Source organism: Panthera leo, chromosome C1, assembly GCF_018350215.1.
Source record: "Panthera leo isolate Ple1 chromosome C1, P.leo_Ple1_pat1.1, whole genome shotgun sequence".
Taxonomy (NCBI): domain Eukaryota; kingdom Metazoa; phylum Chordata; class Mammalia; order Carnivora; family Felidae; genus Panthera; species Panthera leo.
The window spans coordinates 31,686,685-31,709,396 of record NC_056686.1 but is presented as its reverse complement, the minus strand read 5'-3'; the positions used below and the strand labels follow the sequence as shown (position 1 = coordinate 31,709,396).

At 39.9% G+C, this 22,712-nt stretch overlaps 1 protein-coding gene and 1 pseudogene across 10 annotated transcripts in view; one reads left to right on the top strand and one right to left on the bottom strand.

Moving 5' to 3' along the window:
* Nucleotides 1-22,712, top strand: part of SCMH1 (Scm polycomb group protein homolog 1) — a 186,580-nt gene that overhangs the window by 141,092 nt on the left and 22,776 nt on the right. For all 10 annotated transcript variants that reach the window (XM_042949860.1, XM_042949868.1, XM_042949866.1 and 7 more), the window contains 2 exons: nucleotides 2,144-2,376; nucleotides 5,950-6,076. In XM_042949860.1, the coding sequence (XP_042805794.1) occupies nucleotides 2,144-2,376; nucleotides 5,950-6,076 (360 nt within the window). The remainder of the gene's footprint in view (nucleotides 1-2,143; nucleotides 2,377-5,949; nucleotides 6,077-22,712) is intronic.
* LOC122227716 lies at nucleotides 6,956-22,162 on the bottom strand (annotated as a pseudogene).

Sequence of the window (22,712 nt, the reverse complement as noted above, 5' to 3'; positions counted from 1 at the left end):
GAACCTAATAGGTCTCTATCTCCTTAGCCCTGAAAAATTGCAAGAGATTGTCCTACCTTTGAGAGGTTAGGGGTTTGGCTCTTTAACCTCTTACTCCTTACAATTTCAAAATATGGCATTTATCTTGAGGAGGTATGTTTGAGGTACACCTCCTCCTTCTAGTGGGACCTCATTTATCCCCTAAAACCACAAAATTATGAGAGATTTCATTCTGCCTTGTTATAAGCTCTCGGCCTAGCTTCACATCTCCATTGCTCAGACTCAGAACTCAGCAAACGTCCCATGGGGAAAATTGGACACACGTATGGAGCTCAAATACCAATCAGTCATAGCAGCCTATTGGATTTCTCTTTCCTCCAGTAGAGGTCCTCTGCATAGGCCAAGCCTGAGCCTCAGTTCATGCCCCAAACTGACAAATGCCCTCAGGAAACAAAACAGTGTCAGCTACCTCGGAAGCCCTTCCCCCACTCAGGTCTGGAGTTCTAGTTCATCTAGTCCCTGTGATTTCTACAACACTGCAGTGTCTCTTCAAGAATGTATCTGACTTTTCATCATAATTTATTATATCCTACCTAGAAGCATAAACAGCATTATCCTCTACCTGCCCACTGGAATTAGCTTATGAACTAGCCTCCCTAGTTCTACTCCTGCTGCCTCCTGCCTCTCAGAGAAGCCAGAAGGTTCCTTTCAAGTACATCCTGCCACTCCCCTGCTCATAATCCTCCAGCAGCTTCCCTTCATACTTAGAAAGTTCAAATTCATTTTCATCCTCTGCAAAGGCCTGCACGATCTTATTGCTACTCCCTTTCTAACCTGAACCTCCGACATTCTTCACTCACTCAATTCTAGCTATACTGACCTCCTTACTGTTCCTCAGACACACTAACATGTCCCCATCTCTGGATCTTTGCACTTGTTATGTGCCCCCTACCTGGAAGGCCCTTTCCTCACATCTTCATAATGCTTTGCCTTTATTTCACTGGGGAGCTCTCTGTGTAAATATCACCTCCTCAGAGTGGGCTTTCCTCACCCTCCTTTAGTTTTAATCACAGCACTTACCTGCCCTTATGTTATGTATTTATTTGTCTGTTTTCTGTCTCCCCAACGAGGAGGTAAGCTCCACGAGAGTGAAAACGGTGTTTTGCTAACCTATAGTAAGTGCTCAGTAACTATTTGTGGAGTGAATTAGATGTCCCTTAAGGAGAAGATGGATAGTCAGATATAAAATGGAAAGTGTACTGACATAGATATGTATAGAATGCTTGGGGTGGGGGGGGGAAGTGGCACTGACTTAACTTGGGGAATAGTCACACAAGGCCTCAATGAGGAGGTGGCCCTGGAGCTGAGTGTTGAAAACTGAGTATTGATGTTTGCTTGAATGAAATGGTGTGCAGAAAACAATTGGGCTACAGGGGCAGAACTTTTGACTGCGGGAAACAACTGGGCTAGAGCATGGGGGTGGGGGTGGGGAACGTGTGTCAGGGAATGACATCAGACATAACTGGAGAGCAAGTCAGGGGTAAAGTCGCAAAAGTGCTTGGATATCAGAGCAAAGAATTTGGACTTCACCTTGAAGGTAATATGGAGAAACAATTTTTAAAGTAAGGGTGTAAGGAGAGGTGCTGTCAGATGTGTGTATGTATGTCCATGTGTTTCACTACTCCTCATTGCAATGATCACACTAAAACTTTAAGTGAATTGATGTAGAAAATTCCTAACTTGGTTGTCCGGGCCCAGTTTAAAACATAAGTCCTTATCCCCTGTTCACTGTGTAACCTGAAGGTATCATTTCCTCTTTTGAGCCTTGGATCTTCATTCTTAGCAGGAAGAGATTGTAGGCTTCTAAAAGTCATTCCATCTCTGAGCCTATGGGTTCTGTTTATATGCTTTAACTAGATGCCTTGGGGAGAAAAATTTAATATTTTCTCTGCATCTGCCAGAAATAATTAAAACTTCCAATTCTAACCAATCTAAATTCAGTTCTCCTGTGAGATTTTCTAACATTTAGGTCAGATGCCAGGAAACTAGCTTCTTGGGATAAAACTACCCAAGCAGAAGTAGCAAGTCTTTTTTTTTCCCCCTCTGTTTGGGATGGGAATGCAGGTGGGTGGAGGGGGTGATAGAATGAGTCTTTTTCTTGCAGTTGTGATTCCAAAGAATCCCTATCCTGCATCTGATGTGAACACTGAGAAGCCCAGCATCCACAGCAGCACCAAAACTATCTTGGACCATCAACCAGGGCAGAGGGGGCGTAAACCAGGAAAGAAGCGGGGCCGGACACCCAAGCCCCTAATTCCCCACCCCATCTCTACCCCATCCAAGTCAGCTGAACCTTTGAAATTCCCAAAGAAGAGGGGTCCCAAACCTGGCAGTAAGGTAGGTAAAAATGTGGGTTTCCCAGAAAGGGATAAAGGGTTATAAAGGGGTAACTCACCCATATCCATCCATCTTGGAAAGGGGCATGTCTGGCCCTATTTTCCACCTTGTGTATACTTTTAAACAGGAATCTCCTACATTGTCATCCCTGCTTAGCTAACTTACCTGGGAATTGGTAATGTAGAGATAGGATGGTGTGGATAAGAAACACATTTTGACTGTGAGAGTTACATTTGAGGAAATTCTGGTCTAATGTCTTCCCTCAATGAAAGGCCCTGCTCCTAATTGTTAACCTACCCAGAATGAATGCCCAAGCACATGAACAGAAACAGAAAATTGACTCTGTACATGTATTTCTTTTTCTAATCCTGCCCCTTCTTTTAAGAAGAAGGAAAGAACATTACTGAATACCTAGCAAGTATAAGGTTCTGTTATCAGACACCATAACATACATATCACGTGATGATCATGAGAACCTAGGAGATGAATGATGTTAATGTCATTTCATAGTGAAGTAAATTGAGACTTAAGAGATGTGAAAGGACTTCCCTAAGGTCACATAGCTAATAAATGGCAAAGGTTCCAGAGATGGGGCCCCACATGTTCTAGTTCCAGGGTCACTGCTGCCTTACCATGGGCACCATGGGTACTCTCCCACATTTCCTGAAGGAGCTAATGCTTACATCTAGTACAGGACAAGACCGCTGAGTCAAGCGTCACTGAGCACCATTACTGCAAGAACCACCTTTTTTTAGTCAAGACACTTCATGCATGTCTTCCTTAGGGAAACCATTGATAAGAAAGTTCCTCAGCTGCTTCTATAGGGCTTCCTTTGGCATCATCTTCTCCACTCACTTTTTGTCAGGGGATTTTCTGCATCTCCCTCCTGAACTAGACCACCTGAGTTTCAATGTAGAAATGATACCTAGTTCTCCCTGGGCACTCCATTCTAATCTCATGAGTTCTTACCTAAGTTTGGTTGGTTGACTGACTGTTTTGGCTTTGTGTATTAGCTCCAGTTGACTTCAGTTCTTCTAGAATACAAGCTCCTCAAGGTCAGGAACCTAGTCTTGTTCTTTTCGCTTTTTTCCTGTAGTGCCTTATATCTTAGTCTCTTGGGAAATGTTCAATATATGCAGGATGGATGGATGATTTTACTTATGATGTTCTAATTGAGATGATCTTATTTATTGGCTTTGAATTCTTGATATCACATCCTCATCTTCTATGTAATATATGTGCTCTTGATCTATCTATCACTAACCCCTAGCCCAAGTCCTCGTTCATTTTTGTCTCCACTTCCTCTTCTTATTCTCCTGCTATGGAGAGACACTGACGGCTCTAAAGATTCCAAGGCCAAGAAGCCATGCTTTTGATGATGTGAAGACATTTTAAGGGCATCAGATTAACCTTGAAAGTTTGCAAAGACAGAATTAAAAAGTAGAAACTCAAGCAGATAGACTTTGTCTCAACATAAAAGGAACAGTTAAATCTATCCCAAAACAGAAGTAGTGATCTGCCAAAGAAGAAGAAGAAGAAGAAGAAGAAGAAGAAGAAGAAGAAGAAGAAGAAGAAGAAGAAAAGAAAGAGGAAGTAGTGATCTTCCATCACTAGAGGCATTTTGTCAGGGACTAGATGACTATATGGGAGGGATATTTTCAGGAGAGGGAAGTAGGAGAGAGAGAGTTGGATTAAGTGGCCTTTGAGATCCTTCAAAACCTAAACACTGCGATTCTATGATCGCTGCTGTTCTGCTTCCTTGGGAAGTCCTAAACATAGTAATAACCAAAGTCCCCGTTCTTTCCAACCCTCTTGAAAACAATAATTCTCATTTTATCCTGTATATTATGGGCTGGCATTTGACTCACTAATTCCCCCTCCTGTCCTTATGCCTACTTCTGTAAATGTATATGCCTTCCACTTAACCCATGGCCCTTCTGTTCCCTTCTAAAGTGAAGTGGTCTCATGACTAGAGCAGAGGCTTTGAAGCCAGACAAACAGGTTTATATCTCATTTCCATTTCTTACCACTTGTGTGACTGTGAGAAACATCTTTGAGTAAGGCTCTGAGCTCCAGTTTTCTCACCAATAAAATGGAGATGAGGTAATATATGAATAGATATGATACATGTATCTCAAATAATAATGATGTCTTCCATCTCTCTGCTTTCTGCTACAATATTTGGGCTCCTAACCTACCAGGCTTGTTCCTCCAGGGATCCCGTGAAATCCCACCACCAACTCAGTGAAGTTGAACTGATGTTTCCCTTCTTCCCTGGCTCCTTGTTTATTTAAACTTTTATTTTAAGCAGTATCCAAAAAAAAAAAAAAAAAAAAGAAAGAAAGAAAAAAGAAATGTCCATGTCCCATGTATGCTTTGAATGTTTCATGTTTGTATGATAACTTCCACAGACAAGGCCATCTTATATATGCCTGCTGTCACTGGTGCTGTCACTTTAGATAATACACTCCTAGAAGGCAGACAGGTTTATATAGCTCCCAGCAGTGGAAACAACATGGGACATTTAGTAAAAAGGGATTTCTGAACCTCAGTGATGATTACAATTTCCTTGCATTCAGAAAGGCTTTTAGAAAACTATTTCTTGGAAAGAACCTTCTGAGATCTTTCTCTCCTACAGACTGCCCTGAACAGCATAGAGATCTTCGATTTTTCTTAAATCATTTGTAATCCTTCCCCCATTATTGGTATTCCGTACTGTGTGCTTCGTTCAGAATGTTTATTGAGACTTATTATATGGCAATTGCCATACTAGGAACAGTACTCAGAATCAGACCCTCAAGGAGCTCCAGGCTAATAGGGGACACCAGTATGTAAATATATATGACAATACATTGTGACAGATGCAATACAAAGTACAGAGATAGCACAAAAGAGACAGTAACTAGAGGAAATCTAGAAAAAATTTCCTGGATAAACAGATATCTATAAGGTAAAAAAAAAAAAGAAAGAAAGAAAGAAAGAAAGAAAGAAAGAAAGAAAGAAAGAAAGAAAGGCCATTCCAGGCAGAAGGGACAGATATTACTGTAAAAGCAGAGCCCAGGTAAAATTGCAGAGCTTTTAGAGAAGTAATTTAGTTAGAGATTCAAATCTTAGGGTAGAAAGTTTAAGATAAGAAATGGCAGATGATAAGCTGAAGAGGTAGACAGAGGAACGAATTGGTAGTTAGGGGAAGGAACGTTTCCATTTTTAAAGAGAGAAGCAAAGTACAAAATAATGTCAAAGTAGACTTAAGCCTTTTGTACTTTTGTGTGCCCAGCTGATGAAGAACCTGGAATTTCAAATGATAACATTGAATCTACTATAAATGACAGTGAATTAAGCGCTGGCTCTGTAGAAGCCCAGAGTCTTATACATAGATTCAGAAAATATTTACTAAGCATCTACTGTATGTAAAGTTTGGGGCAAGATTCTGTGTGGAAAACAAAGTGAAAACACAGCCCTATCCACAAATAAGTATTTCGTTTCATGGGTGAATTGAGTACTAGGAATAGAGGAATCAGAAGACAAGTTACCTGTCATGGGTAGCAAACTTTTCCCCATCCGTTTTGACAGAGGAAACCTCGGACTTTGCTGAACCCACCACCCACCTCACCAACAACCAGCACCCCTGAACCGGACACCAGCACTGTACCCCAAGATGCTGCCACCATCCCCAGCTCAGCCATGCAGGCCCCCACAGGTAAGAGCAGATCATGGTATTAGCTACAACAAGGCCCAGGCCCCAGTATCTGTACTTTCTCTTGTCTTGCACCAGCAATTAGACCCCTGTCCATTTGTAAGCCTAAATCAAATCTTTAAAAAAAAAATTTTTTTATCTTTGGCATTTGAAATAGTTTCAGAGAAACCTTCATCCTTTCCAAGCAATTGAAGAAACTTGGATAGATGTTCTGTGAACTCAGGGCTGGGGAGCTGGGGCATGGGGTGGGGTGGAGGCAGGGCCAGCACCAGGAGCCCCTGGCCCACTTTGTATTAATACTCATCCTTTCCATTTGGGAGTGCTCCCTGTTTACTGATCCCTTGCAGAATCCTTCCAGCATTACAGTAATCCTGCCACCACTCAAATACGTGTGCAACTGCTCTGATTTTTTTTTTTCTAGTGAAAATAGTCTTTCTTGGATATTTAGAAAACAGGATTGTGGGAGATATTTCTCATTAAGAACTTTGGTATACTATAACACATGAGGAAGAGTCAGTAACCGCCCAGGGTCCCACAGGGCTATTCGCTCAGCACGACTGTAACCCGATAAGCTGCCTAAGAAAACCTTAGCAATTTAAAATCGTTTATATACCTTATAGCTAAAGTTTTTTTCCATAAGTTATATTTTATAGTAGAACTTAATTACTCTTTTCTGACTGTTCAAGAAATGGCACAAAATTAAGCTAATCAACTTGGGTATTTGTATTTATTTTCTTCTCTCCTGGGGAGTAAATTCAGCCTTTCCACAGCCACTTGGTTTCACAGAGCTCTTAGTCAAACGCACATGGCTCTTCCTCGGAGAAACCAGAGCTATGAGCCTCTTCACTGCCTGGGACTCTCAGCCGCCACTCAAGGAAGGGCTCATACTTGAGTTAGCACAGGCTGGAAAAAGAGCTCCTGGAAGGGCAAAAACAGGGCGCCCCGGTGGTTTTTATCTGTGGAGCCTGCTGTTGAGGTATTAGTTTGATTTTTTTTTTCCTTAAAGGAATCCTTTTTCCTACAGTGTAACTGCCACGCATTGTCACCAGTACCGTCTTCCTAGTTCGACTTCCCTTCCCCTCCCCAGCCTTCAGACTCTCCCGCAGTAATTTCTGCTGCAGCAAAGTTTGAGGAAAGCTGCATCATTGGTGGGACATCATCTTATTGGGAACCATCATCTCTGTCCTCAGTTCAGGTAAAATAAGAATAGTGGCTGCAGGCTTAATTTCCAGGATCGTATCAACAAACCCATCCAACTCAAGATCTTGTAGTGGCTTCTTTTTTACTTGAATTGGCAAGCTCTCCTAAACCCAGTTCTGATGGAACCTTAAACCTCCTTCCTTGTGACACTTCTGGCAGCTTGGTTTGGTCTGGCTCGTCCCCACTCTGTGCAAGACTGGTCTTTTGGGGTGGGCTTGATTTCAAAGGCTTGGACTCTTCGGTGAGTGGAAGCAGAATAGGAATGGCCTTTTGCTCCCCTGAGGTGACAGGTCTCTTGCAGAGTGAGCAGTGGTTCCACTCCAGGGTTTCTCTTAGGATCTTAGCTGCTCGGTGCTAAGTCATCCCACAGTTCCCCCTCTGCACTAGTGAGTGAGTGGGGCCTTGGCAGCATCCAAGGGTTCTGTAGGACAGATCTGTGCTTTGACAGTTTGGTTTGCAGACTTCCTTGGCTTGCTCCACTGAGGCAACTTTTTACAACTTGATGGGAAGTTTTCACTGTCTTCTGAGGTATTTTTTTACATCTGAGGTTCCGCTTGTGGGAAATTCAATAGGCTGAGAAAATCACTCACTTTCTGAAGAAAGGTCAATACTTGTAGTCGAACTTGAGGCAGTGCGTTTGAAGACGTTGGTTCTTTCCTCCTCCCACAATCACCTCTGGTCCAAGTAGAGAGACCACCGTTGCCAGGCTGTGACGAGTAACTGCCACAGTGGAATCACGGGTAGCATGCCGGCCTGGTAATACCTGTGACGAGGTGACTTTCTTCAGCTGCTCCTGAGTGAAGTGCTCCACACAAGCCTCCAGGTGAGACAGCAGCACTTTCCACGTGTGCTCATCGTGACCCTCAAACAGCTGGAGCGGCACGGGGATCACCTGTGACTGGAACGGGGCCAGCAAGAGCCAGCAAGGGAGTTCTGGGGTTTCTCCCTGTGCACTGTCTTTTACGGGGCCAAGCAGATGAGGAAGAAAACTTTTAAAGGCTGCTGGCTCTGCACACACCACCTGGTTAAGCAGAAGAGGCACCAACCATGATGCTATTAATTCCTCTCACGAGCAGCTGAAACTTGAAGAATTCTGATTTTTTTTCCTCTTTACTCTTCAACATTAAACTTTTCAAGAAATTCACAACTTCTAGACCATCGTTCCTGAGGAGGTCATGGGCAAGGTGCAGAGTGCTGGCTGACATCTTGGAATGGGATAAAGCAAGGTCTGTTGAAAGCTGAGGAGAACCAAAACGGAGACCCAGCGCTACAGTTATTTTCCAGAGAGTGCCTTCTCCCTCTTCTCAGGACCCCTGTAGCTGCAGACTGACCAAAGCAAACATCAGCCCATACAAACCCAAACAAAGCCCAGGCTGATTTTTTAGCATCATTGATGGTGGCAAACTTGGTGCTGTGAGAGTGAACATGATTTTTGGAGACCAACCAATGAACATTTGATTCAGAGCAAAGTGTGGTGACTATTTTTTTTATCTGTCTCCATTTCATAAACCAGCCATCTATGAAGGTAACTGAAAAAGCTACACCAGTAGAATAGATATACAGTCTCCCAGTGGGGTAACTATAAAGAATAATTCTCATTTCTTTTTTTTTTTTTTAATTTATTTATTTCGAGAGAGAGAGAGAGCCTGAGCAGGGGAGAGGCAGAGAGAGAGAATCCCAAGCGGGCTTTGCATATCAGTGCGGAGCCTGAGGCCTGGCTCGATCCCATGAACCATGAGATCATGACCTGAGCCGAAACCAAAAGTCGGACACTTAACTGACTGAGCCACCCAGGTGCTCCTCTTTTTTTTTTTTTTTTTTTTAAGTTTATTTATTTTGAGAGAGAGAGGGAGGGAGGGGCAGGAGAAAGGCAGAGAGAGAATCCTAAGCAGGCTCCACACTGAGACCACAGACCGATGTAGGGCTCGATCCCACAAACCATGAGATCATGACCTGAGCCAAAACCAAGAGTTGGATGCTTAACTGACTGAGCCACCCGGGTACCCCATGAATAACACTCATTTCTTATGTGTAAAGTAAAGATACATGTGTGAAACCTTACTCTGCTTACTCTGCAGATTCTCCACCTTCTTTAGAGATATTTAAGCAATTGGAATAGTCCCCAGGGAAGTTAGCATAGTCTTTTTCTTAGAGTTCACTATGTCTCCACCCAAATCCTGGAATGTTAGAGCTTGAAGGGAAGGCCAGCTATAGTTTCTTCTCCAACTAACCATTGGAAGACAACATAGTCTACCTGTGGTATTTATGTCCAGTTCTAGTCAGGGTCTTATCACATATTTCTCCAAATACATCATCTGCATCTAGCCCCAGCCAATGACTGGGTTTGCTTAGTCTAAAAGAGTGTCATTAGATTAATGAAACAGTGGCCTTTGCCCCTAAGTTCCATGGATGAGGAAGAAAAACACAGATGAACACTTTTCTATGAATCAATAGAAATATTGATTATGTTTTCCAACCCCTAGATGCCTGTATATTTGCTTGGTTTGCCCCATATCATTCTGGATACCTCTAAGGTGCCTAGTTGTCTTTTCAGCATTACCTGGAAGACCCACATTAGTGGATTGCTTTGGCTATTAAGAGCCTTTTCTGGTTCCATACAAATTTGAGGATTGTTTGTTTTAGCTCTGTAAAGAATGCTGGTGTTATTTTGATAGGGACTGCATTGAATATTTAGATTGCTTTGGGTAGTATTGACATTTTAATGATATTTGTTTGTCCAATCCATGAGTATGGAATGTTTTTCCAGTTTTTTGTGTCTTCTTCCATTTCTTTCATAAGCTTTCTGTAGTTTTCATTGTATAGATTTTTCACTTCTTTGGTTAGGTTTATTCCTAGGTATCTCGTGGTTTTTGGTGTAATTGTAAATGGGATCAATTCTTTGATTTCTCTTTCTGCTGCTTTGTTATTGGTGTATAGAAATGCAACTGATTTCTGTACATTGATTTTATGTCCTGCGACTTTGCTGAATTCATGGATCAGTTCTAGCAGTTTTTTTGGTGGAGTCTTTTGGGTTTTGCACATAGTGTCATGTTGTCTGCAAAGAGTGAAAGTTTGGCTTCCTCCTTGCCAATTTGGATACGTTTTATTTCTTTGTGTGACAACCCACTTTAGAAGCTGAAGATTTAACTCTTCTTAATCTCTTGTCACTTACCCACCCACACACACTTCCCTATCTTAATAACATGATATTATAATTTTGATTAGATTGAAAGTCAGTATTTTGTCATTGTAATTTGTGGAATGCTATTCTCAATTGAACCAAGTAGTGTACTATGATTATTCTTCCTTTGTTGCACATTTTGTTTTCAGAGTAAATCTTGTTGATTTCTTTATGTGTTTGTTTTGCTAGATAGTTATTAATTCAACCTTAAGCTCTCTTACTACTATGTATATCTCTCTTTATGTTCAAGCACATTATATATTCTATCCATTTCAAACCCTTAAAGAGAAGTCTCTTCTGGAGCCTTCTGAGTTTCTCAACATCCTCTTCTCCTACCATTTGTGTTCTTCCTGGTTTGCTCCTTCCCATGTCTTTATTTTCCCATGTAAATCTTTCATAGATATGCATGTTTAATTTTGCATGAAACCTGTTTGTTCTCTTTGAAGCTTCTCTTCATCAGTAGTATTCTGCAATCTCACCTGAGATGTGAGTATTTTTACTGGCCATGCTGGACACTTCATGTGCCCATCCATTCTTTAGTTTCTTGAAATTTTCTTAAATTCTTTTTTCAGTGACTTCCTCCCACTTCTTTGTCTCCCTTCACTCCTTCTGGCACACATGTTATTCAAATGTTGAACCTCTTGAACTCGTAGTGTAATATTATTAACCCTCTTTATTCTTACCCCTATTCTCCTTGACGTTTTGCTCAACTTTTGTCAAAGCTTACCTCAACTGTATCTTCCAGACTTTGTATTTAGTTTCTTGTGTCTAGCATCTTACTTTTAAAGTATCCTTATTCATTATTCTAGTGGCATTTTCCAAAGGGTGTTTGGTGGAAAACCAGTCCTGCAAAATTATCTGCCTAAAAAGATCCTACATACATTTAGGAAATTGGTCACATACACTTAGTGTATGTGACTTCCCCACTCTTGGATATTCGCATCTGCTATGAACTCTTTTTTGTTTTCTGAATTTTTTACTAGACTGGTTTTTGTTTTTTTTTTTTAGGTTCACAACAAAATTGAGCAGAAGGTCCAGAAATTTTCCATATACCCCTGCCTCCACACATGCACAGCCTTCTCTATTATCAGCATTCCCCCACCAGAGTAGTAAGTACATCTGTTTCAAGTGATCAACCTCTATTGAAACATCATTATCACCCAGGGCCCGTAGTTTACATTAGGGTTCTCTTGTGGGGTTGTACATTTTGTGGGTCTTCACAAATGTATAATGGCATGTATCCACCATCATAGGGTAATACAAAATATTTTAACCGCCCTAAAAAAACGTCCATGCTTTGCCTATTCATCCCACCTTCCCCCCTAACTTCTGGCAACCACTCATCTTTTTGCTGTCTCTGTAATTTTACCTTTTCCAGAATGTCATGTATTTGAAATTATGCAGTATGTAGCCTTTTCACACTGACCTTTTCACTTAGTAATGTGCATTTAAATTTTCTTCATGTCTTTTCATGGCTCATTTCTTTTTAGGGCTGAATGATATACCATTGTCTGGCTGTATCACAGTTTATCTATTCACCTACTGAAGGACATCTTGTTTGCTTCCAAGTTTGGGCAATTATGAATTAAGTGGCTGTAAACATCCATGTGCAGATTTTTGTGTGGACGTAAATTTTAAATTCCTTTGGGTAAATACCAAGGAATGAGATTGCTGGTCATATGGTAAGAGCGTGTTTAGTTTTGTAAAGTATGGCCAAATTGGCTTCCAAAGTGGCTGTACCATTTTGCACTCCCACAAGCAATGAATGAGAGTTGCTTTTGCGCCACATCCTCGCCAGCATTTGGTGGTGTTAGTGTTCTGGATTTTGGCCATTCTAATAGGTGTGCAGTGGTATTTCATTGTTGTTTTATTTTGCGTATCCCTAATGATATACACACACACAAGGGAAAGCGTCTTGTCATATGTTTATTTGCTATTTATGTATCTTCTTTGCTGAGATAGCTAACAGTTTTTAATTGGGTTCATTTTCTTATTGCTGACTTTTTAAAAATTCTTTGTATATTTTGGGAAACAGTTCTTTATCAGGTGTACCTTTTGCAGATTTTTCTCTCCCTCTGTGGCTTTTCTTCTCATTATCTTGATTGTGTCTTTCACAGAGCAGAAGATTTCAATTTTAATGAATCCAGCTTATCAACTATTTCTTTCATGGATCACACCTTTGGTGTTATATCTAAAAAGCCGTTGCCACACCCCAAGGTCATTCTCATTTTTTCTCCTGTTTTATTTTCTAGGAGTCTTATAGTTTTGAATTTTACATTTAGGTCTGTGACCTATTTTGAGTTAATTTTTGTGAAGGGTATAAAGTCTGTATCTAGATTCCTTTTTTTTTTTGCATGCAGCTGTCCGGTTGTATCAGTGCCACTTGTTGAAATGACCGTGTTTTTCTCTATTGCATTGCCTTTGTTCCTTTATCAAAGATCAGTTCACTGTATTTATGTGGGACTGTTCTTCAGCTTTCTGTCTGTTCCTTGATCTATTTGTCTATTCTTTCACCAATACTATACTGTCTTGATTACTGTAGCTTTCCAATGAGTCTTGAAGTTAGGTAGTTTCAGTCCTTGTTCTTCTCCTTCAATATTGTATTGACTATTTAGAGGTTTTTGCCTCTCCATATAAACTTTAGATTCATTTTCTCAGTAGCCACAAAATAACTTGCTGGGATTTTGATTGAGATTGCATTGAATTGTAGATCAAGTTGGAAAAAACTGACATCTTGACAATATTGGGTCTTCCTGTCTGTGAACATGAGATATCTCTTCATTTGTTTAGTTTCCTCTTTCTTATTTTATTTTTTTATTATGATAAGTGTACTCTTTAATTCCCATCACCTATTTCACCCATCCCCCTACCCAACTCCCCTCTGGTAACTATTAGTTTGTTCTCTGTAGTTAAGAGGGTTTTTTTATTATTATTATTCATCAGACTTTGTAGTTGTCCTTATGTAAGTTCTACATATTGTGTTAGGTTTATTCCCAGTATTTTATTTTTGGAGGTACTAGTGTGAATGTATTGTGTTTTTAATTTCAGATTTCACTTGTTTCTTGCAATTTGACTTTTGTATATTTACCTTTTATCCTGCAACTTTGCTATAATTGTTTATTAGTTCCAGGATTTTTTTTTTTTTTTGTCAATTCTTTTGCATTCTCTACATAGACATTTGTGTCATCTGTGAAAAAGAGAATTTTATTTCTTCTTTCCCAATCTGTATACCTTTTATTTCCTTTTCTTATTACATTAGTCAGGACTTCTGGTACAATAATGAAAAGTTGTAGTGAGAGGGAACATACTTACCCTGTTCCTGATCTTAATGGGAAAGCTTCTGGTTTCTCACCATTAAGTGATGTCAGCTGAAGTTTTTTTTTGTAAATATTCTTTATCAAGCTCAGGAAGTTCCCCTCTAGTCCTTATTTGCTGAGAGTTTTTATCATGAATCAGCCTTGGATTTTGTCAGATGTTTTTTCTGCATCTATTAATATGATCATGTAATAGTTGTTTTTTTTTTTTAGCCTGCTTATATGATGTATTACATTAATTGATTTTTTAATGTTTTGAACCAGCCTTGCACACCTGAAATAAATCTCATTTGGTTGTAGTGTATATATATATTTTTTAATGTATTGTTGGATTGGATTTGCTAGTAATTTGTTGAGGATTTTTACATCTACAGACATTGGTCTGTAATATTCTTTTCTTGTAATGTTTTTCTCTGGTTTTGGTATTAGGGTAATGCCAGTCTCCTAGAATGAATTATGAAGTATTCTCACTGCTTCTGTTTTCTAAAAGAGCTTATAGGTAATTGGTAAAATGTATTTTTTAAATACTTAGTAGAATTCACCAGTGAATCCATCTGAGTCTGGTGCTTTCTATTTTGGAAGAATATTAATTATTGATTCAATTTCTTTAATAGTTATTGGCATATTCAGATGATCTTTTTCTTCTTGTGTGAGTTTTGGCAGACTGTGGATTTCATGGATTGGTCCATTTTATCTAGATTATCAAATTTGTGGGCCTAGAATTATTCATAGTATTGCTATGTTATCCTTTTAATGACTATGGATCCGTAGTGGTGTCCCCTCTTTTATTTCTGATAGTAGTAATTTGTGTCATTTTTTTTAATTTGGCCTGTCTAAAGGCTTTTGATACTATTGATCTCTTCAAAGAACCAGCTTTTGGTTTCATTGATTTTGTTGTTCGATTGACTTCTTGTTTTCAGTGTCATTGATTTCTGCTGTTCTTTATTATTACTTTTCTTATGCTCACTTTAGATTTAATATGCTTTTTTTTCTAGTTTCCTAGAGTAGAAGCTTAGATTTATTTTTTTAATGCTTATTTATTTTTGAGGGAGAAAGAGACAGAGTGCGAGCAGAGGAAGGGCAGAGAGAGAGGGAGACACAGAATCCGAAGCAGGCTCCAGGCTCTGAGCTGTCAGCACAGAGCCCAAAGCGGGGCTCAGACCCACAAGCTGCAAGATCATGACCTGAGCTGAAGTCGGTTACTCGACTGACTTAGCCACCCAGGTGCCCCAAGCTTAGATTATTGATTTCAGATCTTTCTTCTTTTCTAATACGTACGTTCAATGCTATATATTTCCCTCTATCCACAGCTTTTGCTGCACCCCAGAAATTTTGATAAGTTGCATTTCTATTTTCATTTAGTTCAAAATATTTTTAAATTTATCTGGAGATTTATTCTTTGACCCATGTGTTATTTATATATATATTGTTTAACCTCCAAGTATTGGGGGGATTTTCCACCTATATTTCTATTACGGATTTTTTGTTTATTCCATTGTGGTTTAAGAGCAAACATTGTATGATTTCTATTCTTTTAAATTTATTAAGGTTTATTTTATAGCCCAGTGTGTGGTCTGTCTTCATGAATGTTTCATGTGAACTTGAGAAGAATGTGTGTTCTGCTGTTGCCGAGTGAAATAACCTACAGATATCAATTATATCCAATTGATTGATGGTGCGATTGTGTTCAACAGTGTACTTACTATTTTCTGCCTGCTGGTTCTGTCCATTTCTGAGAGAGAGATGATGAAATCTCCAATTAAAATAGTGGATTCATCTGTTTATCTTTAGAGTTCTATTAATTTTTACCTCGGACTTTTTTTTTTTTTTTTTGATTTATTTATTTTTAATAGAGAGAGACAGAGCACACGTGGGGGAGGGGCAGAGAGAGAAGGAGACAGAATCCAGAGCAGGCTCCAGGCTCCGAGCTGTCAGCACAGAGCCTGACATGGGGCTGGAACTCACAAACCGCGAGATCATGACCTGAACCGAAGTCGGATGCTTAACTAAGCCACCCAGGTGTCCCTTTACCTCTGACATTTTGATGGTCTGTTGTTAGTTGCATATACCATAAGAATTGATATATCTTCTAGGATAAATGATGATTATATCATTATGTAATGCCCATCTTCATCTGCAATAACTTTCCTTGCTCTGTAGTCTACTCTGTCTGAAATTAATATAGTTATCTTTCTTTCTTTTAATTAGTGTTAGTATGGTATATCTTTATCTCTGCTTTTCATCTATATGCCTCTTTATAGTTAGAGTGAGTTTCTTGTAGACAACATAGAGTTGGGTCTTGTTTTTTGATCCACTTTCAGAATCCCTTTTAACTGATGTTTAGACCATTGATATTTAAAGTGATTATTGACATAGTTTGATAAGTACCATATTTGTTGAGTTTCCTGTTTGCTGCCTTTGTTCTTTGTGCCTGTTTTTGTCTTCCACTTTTTCTCTGCCTTTGGTGGTTTTAAATGAGCATTTTATATGATTCCATTTTTTTCTCCTTTTTTAGAATATGTTATACTTTTTTAGGGTTTGTGTTTTTTAAGTTTATTTATTTGAGACAAAGTGTGAGTTGGCGGGGCAAGGCGCTGGGGGGAGGTGGGCAGGGAGAAAGGGAGACATAAAATCCCAAGCAAGCTCCCCACTGTCAGCACAGAGCCGGAGGCAGGGTCAAACTCATGAAACCGTGAGATCGTGACCTGAGCTGAAACCAAGAGTTGTATGCTTAACCAACTGAACCACCCAGGTGCCCCTCTTTTTTAGTGATTTCCCTAGAATTTACAATATGCATTTATAATTAATCCAAGTCTACTTTCAAATAGCACTATACCACTTCACAGATATAATAACAAGAAATCCTAATTCCTCTTTTCCATCCCTTGTATGATTGCTGTCATTCATTTCACTTACACATAAGTGTTAGTAAGTATATACATAACACGTACAAATATATTGTTGTTATTTCTATTTTGAACAAACTGTTATCTGTTAGATCAGTTAAGAATAAGAAAAATAAGTTTCTATTTTGCCTTCATGTATGTCTCCTACAGTGCTCTTTATGTAGAGTTGAGTTTCTGATTGATATTATTTTCCTTCTCTTCAAGGAATTTCTTGAACCTTTTTTGCAAGATAATCTACTAGTAATAAAGCAACAAACTCCCTCTTTTTTTTTTTTTTTTTTTTTTTTGTCTGAGAAAGTCTTTATTTCTCCATCACTTTTGAAGGCTAATTTTTCAGGGTACAGAATTCTAGGTTCGTGGATGTTTTCCCTCAACACTTTATTTCACTCCAGCGTTTTCTTGCTCACATGGTTTCTAAGGATGTAAGTTTTGCTGTTGCTCCTCTATAGGTGAGGGGGGTTTTCAAGGTTTTTTTCTTCATTTTTTGATTTTCTGCATTTTTATATAATATGCTTAGTTGTAGCATTGTTTTTGGTATTTCTCATGCTTGACGTTCTCTGATCTTCCTAGATCTATGGTTTGGTGTGTGATATTAATTTGCAGAAATTCTTCTGTCCTTATCCCTTCAAAAATTTCTTTTGTTCCTTTCTTTATTCTCCTTCTGATATTCCTATTATGTGTATACTGCACCTTTTATAGTTATCCCACAGTTCCTGGATAGTCCCTTGGGAGTTTTTGTTTTGTTTAGTTTTTTCAGGTTTTTTTTTTTTTTTTTTTTTTCTCCTTGCTTTTCAGTTTGGGAAATTTCTATTGAGATATCATCAAGCCCAGTGATTCTTTTCTTGGCTATGCCCACTGATAAGTCTACTAATGAGTCCATCAAAGGCAGTCATTTCTGTTGCCGTAAACATTGCAACAGATCTCTAGCATTTCTTTTTGATTCTTTCTTAGAATTTCCATCTCTTCATTTACATTGCATATTTGTTTTGCATGCTGTCTACTTTATTCATTAGAGCCCTTAGAAAAAATCATAGTTTTAAATTCCCAATCTAATAATTCCAACATCCCTGCCTTGTCTGAGTCTGGTTTTTACGCTTTCTAGTCTAAGGCTAGTTTCTTATGTGTATGCTTTAGTCTTATGCTCTGTCTCTTAAAACTTCAGTTTTTGCCTTTTAGTATACCTTGTAATTTTTCTCTTGATAACCAGACATGATGTACTAGGTAAAAGGAGTTGTTGTAAATAGGCCTTTACTAATGTGATGGTAAGGTTCTGGGAAAGGAAGAAGTGTTCTATAGTCCTATGATTAGGTCTCAGTCTTTGCGGGGGGAGGGGGGGCGTGGGGAAGGGCTGTGCCCCTAAAGTATGAACTTCACCAGTATTTCTTATCCTCCTTGCCCTTAGGTGGGACAGGATGGCTGGAGGAGGCTAGAATTGGGCATTTCCCTTTCTCCCAGGTAGGTTAGGCTCTATCACATCCCAGCAGGTTAAGCTCTGGTAAAATAGTTTTACCTGAGGGCAGGCCTTGTTAAGGCCAGTCTACTCTTCTGTAGACTCTTGCATGTTTTTAAAATGGTTCCTTTTCTGCACTCACTGATGGAAGCATGAGGGGATTTTTCTCTAAGACTGTGAGAATGTGGTTGAGCTCCTAAAGGTAAAACTCACAAAAGTGTGGGACACCTCCCCCTCAATGACTGGGTTTCTCTAGAGTTTTTAACTCTCAGACTTGTCCACACTAAACTTCCAGCAATTCATCAGTTACGTTTAGATTTTCCTGCCTTGGCATTGGTTACTGTGGAAAGTGTCTGCTCATGGGTTTCTGCTTGGTAAAATGTGGTTTTCTGTATTCTCCCATTTGTCTCCAAACTTGGGTGGCATCAGTTTGCCCTGTGACCTCACTTCTTTGAAGGATCTAAAAAGGATTGTTAATTTTTCATTTTGTTCAGCTTTTCACTTGTTGTTAAGATAGAATAGCCACTTCCAAGCTTTTAACATACTGAACCCGTCTCCAATTTTTTTGCAGCCTCTGATTTCATGGATGCAGTAGAAAACCAAAACATGACAATTATAAATTTTAATATTTTAATATTTAATATAAAATTTATATATTTTAAAAACAGGGCAAAAGCATAAACTATGAAAGAAAGGCATATAACCTTTTATATACCAGAAAAAGGTAATATTAAAATTAAAACAACTCATCTCTCTTCTACCTGGCATCATTTGGAGTAGCTCATTTGGGACTGGAGGATCCAGTTCCAAGATGGTTCATTCACATGGCTAGCAAAATTGGTGCCGGCTATTGGTTCTTCTCTACACGGACCTCTCCAGAGGGTAGTTTGGGCTTCCTCATACCATGGGAGGTGAGTTCCAAGAGCAATTGTCCCAAGAGACAAGAAGTAGAGACTTCCATTTTCTTAAGACTCAAGCCCCCTAATTAGCATAGCATCATTTCTACCATATTTTACTGATTAAGCAGTCATAGAGCTCAGATTCAAGAGAAGGAGAATAGACCCCACTCTTCTATAGGAAGAGGGTCAAAGAATTATAGACCATATTTTAAAGTCACCTCAGTCTACTCTCTGGACATAATTCATTTACATTTTTCCTGCCTGGGAAATTTATTCTTCCCCTTGCAAGAGTCTCCATTAAAAGTCTCTTACCTTTACAAATCAGGCTCTGGATCTGGGATCTCATCATCTAAATCAGATGCAGGTGCAGATGAGACCTCCCAGGTGCAGATTGTCAGGCACAGCTCCTTGAGTGTCGTTCCTCTCAATCTGAAGACCTGTGAACTAAAGAAAAATGCTGTCTGCTCCCCACGTAGCCCACCTGCAGTGGTGGGACAGGCATTGGGTAACTTACAGATACACCCATCCAACCGGGAGTAGTCCCTGGCCTGTAGAAATTCTGAAATCCAGCCGGGCGCATGTTGCCAGCTCCTTAATTAGACCCAATATTACTTTCTTGGGACTGTTTTCCATGGCTCTCAGCTTTGTCCTCTGAATCATCCTTCCTTTTCCACAGAAAACTGAGATTGCTTTCTTGGTCTTCATCCCATCTGTGAAAGGTTTGGGTCTAAAGGCTTCTTCTGTTCATTCTGTACCATTTCTGTCCCTTTTAGTCTGAGCTGCCAATGCTTCCACCACAATGAGTCTCTTAGAAACTTGAGGGGTTTACTAGGAATATTATTGGGGTTTTCTTCATTAGACAAAGGCACAACCAAAATCTCTTGAAGATAAGCTCTTCTCTACTTTGGGCTTCCTCTGTGGCTGCTGTGAGACAATGCTCTTAAGGGTCTTAGGAACTCCTACCGTTTAAGGGAAAAAATCTGCAAGACTGAGCCCTAGGATTCTTAGAGGGCCCTTTGGTCAGAAAGAGTCTACGAAGCATAGTCTTAATCATTCTGGCACCTTAATAAAATATTTTATTGCCCCATCTGGATTTGACCCTTTCATAACTTAGAATTATTTGCCTTCTGGAAGGACTAGAAATGAGAAGCAATTTTATTTGTGGGCTTTTTAAATTTTTATATATTTTTTAAGCTCATCTTTCTCATTCTGCATTTTTATCATAGGCAATGAGAAGCCACCTTGCACTTTCATTACTTTGTCTAAAAGTCTCTTTAGCTATTTCACGAAGCTCACCAGGTACATTTATTTCCTAGTCCCCTGTTACTGCAGATGACAGTGTCATCAAACTCTAGATCACTACCTACCCACGTGGCCCCTGTCCTCCATCTTCCAATAAGGTTTTCCTCTCTTGCCTTAGGCTTTCACTGACAGCCTTCTCAAGATCTTATAGGCTTCCATTCTCGAAGCATTGCCAGCTCAGACTAATGAGGACAGAGATGGTACAAAATGAAAAGAACTGCTTGACCCCCCCCCCCCCCCCGCCGCCTTTTACAGGCTTCTGTTCAAGCCCCTTTCTGCTTTCGCTCACACCCTTTTTGTGGCCCTTCATGCTTCTTTCTGCTTTCCAGTCTCAAAGCCAATGCCATGTGTGTTAGGTTTTTGTTACTGCGGTACCCTATTTCTGGCACCACTGTCTCTTCCAATAATCCTTCGCTACATAGCAAACCACCACAAAACTTCATGGCTTAAAACAACGATGTGGGCAGGGCTAGGTGGCAGCAGCTTGTACCTGTTCCATGTGGTGTCCGCTGAGGTGACTTGACTAGGGTTGGAGGACCCACTTCTACACGTGGCTGACAAGTTGGCTGTTGGTTTCTCTCCACACAGACCTTGCCACAGGGTAGCTTTGGCTCCTCACGTGTGGTAGTTGGGTCCTAAGAGTGAATGTCCCAAGAAAGAGGAAATGGAAACTGTCAGCTTCTTAAGTAAGCAAGCCCTGGGCCCAGAAACTGGCACAGGGTCATTTCTACAGTCTGTTGGTCAAGTATCACACAGATCGATGGAAGGGAGGTCAGAGGTGTGGGAGTCATGTTTTTAAACTGCCACAGTCTTCTCAAGGTTTTGTAGTTTGCCTTTTATCTTTCACCCTTTAATCCATGTTAGAATTTCTTTTTGTAATCATCACAGGACTGGTTATATTTTTTTTTCCTTTTGTGTAAACACACAAATCAAATAAAATTTACGTGCAGTGAAACATACATATCTTAAAGTACAATTAAATGAGTTTTAATCTCTGTAAGCACCACGTAACCAGAACTCCAGTCAAGATGAAAGTCACTTCTACCACCCCTGGAAGTTACGTCATGCCTCCTTGTAAGTCGGCCTTCTCTCCCACCTTCATCCTGATTTCTCTCACTGTAGAATTGATTTTTCTGTTTTGAACTTAATACAGAAATAGAATTATACTATATGTACATTTTATATTTGGTTTCTTTCACTAAGAGTAATGTTTTTGAGAAGCACCCTATCAACAGTTCATTCTTTTTTACTGCCGAATGCTCTCCCAATAAATGAATATACCACAATTTGTATATGCATTCTCTCATTGTGGACGTTTGGGTTGGTTCTAGTTTTAGGCTGTTATGACTAAGCTGCTATGAACATTCTCCTGAGTGTCTTTTCATAGATATATGTCTTCATTTGTTTTAACTACTCTTCTTATCTCTCTGAGTTTTTGAATGTTTACTTTCGTGTTCAATGAAAGAGTCATATCATGACATGGAAGTCCTAACTATTTAACAGACTTCACCCAATCCTTCTTTCATTAGATCTGCCTTCACACCCACCTCCAGGGGCCCCTGCCCATTCTTGGGCCTTTTGTGAATTTTAAGATGAAACAGCTTGGTTCTCATCATTGCCCATTCTTGGTTAAGGATTTGGCTTTTTTGGGTCTGCTCAGTCAGTTGCTGCTTTGCTTATCTGCTTTCCAGCTTCCAAAATTTTAAGCTGTCTCCTTTATTGTCTGACTCATGTTAGAGGGTTTTAGCAGAGAACAGAGTTGAATGTGTATTTCAACGCATCTGGTTTATTCTTTACCTTTTTCCCTTCTTTCTTTCCTACCTGTCACCTTCCACATCCTGCCACTCTTACTGTTTCCATTTCCGTCTCTCCATCTCCCTTTCCCTTCGAATTAGGTGAGGAATCCCCAGAGAGCATGCGACTCAACCCCCTTGTTTTACATCTGCTAAACTTGAAGCCCCACGGACGAGCATGGCAGTCCATCCATGGCCGCCACAGCTACTGCTCTTCTCTATTTTGCCTTTAATGGCAAAAAAGACCTTTTGCTCACCTGTTCTTTCTTCCATTAGCGATCCATTAGCGTGACAGTGTGAGAAAGCAGAGTACCCTCTTCAAGTGGGTCCTAGAAGGCATACCAGAAGAATGTCATAGCTGACCAGGCTGCCATGGGTTCTCTCTGGAGATCAAGGAAGCACCTCAGTTTCAGACTGCTTCTTACTCATGTGCCTTCCCTGTTCCCTGCCCAGCACAGTGCCAGGTAGAGAGTTGCAGCAGGAGAGTGCCCAGCTGCCATGACCTGATAAAGTACTGAAACAGACAACTCTCTAGATGGGACCCTCGGGTCCTTTCCGTTGTTTTCTTTGGTCCCATGTTTCTCTGTTTTACTA